This window comes from Myxocyprinus asiaticus, chromosome 34 (assembly GCF_019703515.2).
Source record: "Myxocyprinus asiaticus isolate MX2 ecotype Aquarium Trade chromosome 34, UBuf_Myxa_2, whole genome shotgun sequence".
NCBI lineage: Eukaryota > Metazoa > Chordata > Actinopteri > Cypriniformes > Catostomidae > Myxocyprinus > Myxocyprinus asiaticus.
Window position 1 is genome coordinate 26,009,287 of NC_059377.1, and position 2,437 is coordinate 26,011,723.

The 2,437-nt window shown below is 46.9% G+C and overlaps 1 protein-coding gene across 1 annotated transcript; it reads left to right on the forward strand.

Moving 5' to 3' along the window:
• The first annotated feature begins 369 nt into the window (after positions 1–369).
• On the forward strand, positions 370–1,905 carry LOC127425358 (uncharacterized). The gene is made up of 2 exons (XM_051671280.1): positions 370–425; positions 611–1,905. The coding sequence occupies exon 2, from the start codon at positions 734–736 to the stop codon at positions 1,391–1,393; it is 660 nt and encodes a 219-aa protein (XP_051527240.1). The 5' UTR covers positions 370–425; positions 611–733; the 3' UTR covers positions 1,394–1,905.
• Positions 1,906–2,437: the final 532 nt, after the last annotated feature.

Below are 2,437 nucleotides of genomic sequence, written 5' to 3' on the forward strand. Positions count from 1 at the left end.
AACAAATTAGTGCGGTGGTGAAAAGTAGCTTTAACCAACTTAATTTAAAGACTTGGAGATAGTTATCCATGCTTTCTTCTCTTTCCGGCTTGATTATTGTTATGTTTTGTATACGGGTCTTAGTCAAGTCTACTAACTGGAACTAGGAAGAATGAAAGTATAACACCTGTTCTAGCTTCTCTTCACTGGTTAGTTGTCAAATACAGGATTGATTTTAAGGTATTGTTGTATGTTTTTAAAGATATAAATGGCTTAGCCCCACTTTATGTTTCAGACCTCCTTATCCATCATCATTCCTCCAGGAGTCTCAGATCATCTGACAAACTTCTCCTATATATACCACGCTCTCGCATGAAGTCCAGAGGAGATCGTGCTTTCTCTGTAGTCGGCCCCAGATTATGGAATAATTTACCTTTGGACATTAGGTCAGCTCCTTCTACTGATATTTTAAATCACTTCTTAAGACTTATTGTCATATTTATGCTATGTCAAGTTCATGTTTATGTTTGTGAATGTAACTTTGTTGGATTGCTCAAGTTTATGTCAAGTCAAGTTTATGTCAAGTCAAGTTATAGTCAAGTTTATGTGTTTATGTTTTGTTCACATTTAGAGTTAGGGTTTCTGGATATTACGATTTATAATAAACTGCACTTGGGTTCATCGCACATCATCATCATCATCATCTTTGTCATTGCTTGCTGAGCTTCGTTACAGAATACCTGACCGACGCAATATGAACCCAGTAATCCAGCTTCTTCGACTTCATCAGGGGAATCGTCCCCTGGAGGATTACGTGGAGGACTTTTGCGCTCTGGCATGCCAGGTGGACTTTAATGAGGTTGCCCTCAAAGACATTTTTCGTTTTGGACTGATTGAGTCTATTTCTTTGCTGATGCCAGGTGGTCAGAGTACCCACAGCCTGGCTCAATATATCGACCTCGCCCTGCAGATTATTGGTTCCACGTTCACTGTGGAGGAGGCGGATGCCGAGCTAGAGTTCCACGTCATGGTCACTGAGCTAGCGCCATCTTTTGCCCCGGATCCTGAGTCTGCCCCATGCCATGTCACAGCCACGCCTGAACCTGCTCCATGCCATGTCACAGCCACGCCTGTGCCTGCTCCATGCCATGTCACAGCCACGCCTGAGCCTGCTCCATGCCATGTCACAGCCATGCCTCAGTGTGCTCCATGCCACGTCACAGCCAAGCTTCAGTCTGCTCCATGCAAGGTCTCAGGCTCATCTCTGGCCAACGAACCAGCGCTGCAGGCTTCATTCGTTCCAGAGCCATCTCTCACTGGGCTATTTGAGCTGGAATTGGTTCCCACCCTTGTGCCCATCCTTAGTTCTCCTGATCAGGCAAGGGGAACTTTTGACCCTCTGACCCCATCTTGACCCTCCAAGCCCTGTACTCCGCCTTGGCCTGTCGATCCCTTCGACATCACCTCGGCTCTACGTTCCCTCGGCTCCACTGCGGTCCTTCAGCCTGTCGGCTTTACCGGGTCCCTCCAGCTCCTCCTTGGTCTGTCGGTCACCTGACTCCACCTTGGATCTCCGATCCTCTGGCTACGCCTCATCTCTCCAATCCATCAGCTCCACCGGGGACCTCCATCCCTACGGCTCCGCCTTGGTCCTCAGCCCCACCGGCTCTGCCTCAGTCTTCCGATCCCCCAGCTCCGCCTTGCTCCTCCGAGCCTCCGGCGCCACCTTGGTCCTCCGTACCTCCAGCTCCACCCTGGCCCTTCGAGCCATCAGCTACTCTCCGGGTACCAAGTTCCCTGGTGTCGCCCTTCAAGTCTCTCACAGCTCCGCCTTCCATGGCTCCGCTCCTCGAGTCTCTCATGGCTCCACCTTCCACAGACTTTGCCCTGATCCCATGCTCCACGCCCTGTTTTGCCAAGCCACAAACCCCCCCCCCCCCAGCTCCCATTGGGGCCACCCCTATTGGGGGGAATATGTCATGTTTATGTTATGTCAAGTTCTTGTTTATTTTTGTGAATGTAACTTTGTTGGATTGCTCAAGTTTATGTCAAGTCAAGTTTGTGTCAAGTCAAGTTATAGTCAAGTTTACTGTACATGTTTATGTTTTGTTCACGTTTAGAGTTAGGGTTTCTGGATATCACGATTTATAATAAACTGCACTTGGGTTCATCACACATCATCATCATCATCGTCTTTGTCACTGCCTGCTGAGCTTCGTTACACTTATCTGTATTCCTTGGCTTCTGAGTAATAGCGATTTGTTTTATTGCTTGTCCTTGTATCTTGTATTAATCTATGTCTACGTTCTTTGTTTTAATTGTTTATGTTCAGCACTTTGGTATACACTTGTTGTTTTTAAATGTGCTTTAGAAATAAATTGACCTTGACCTTGACCTATTTAGGCTCAATAAGTGCCTGAGAAAAGACTTAGGTTTTGTGTTGGATATGTGTATCTTA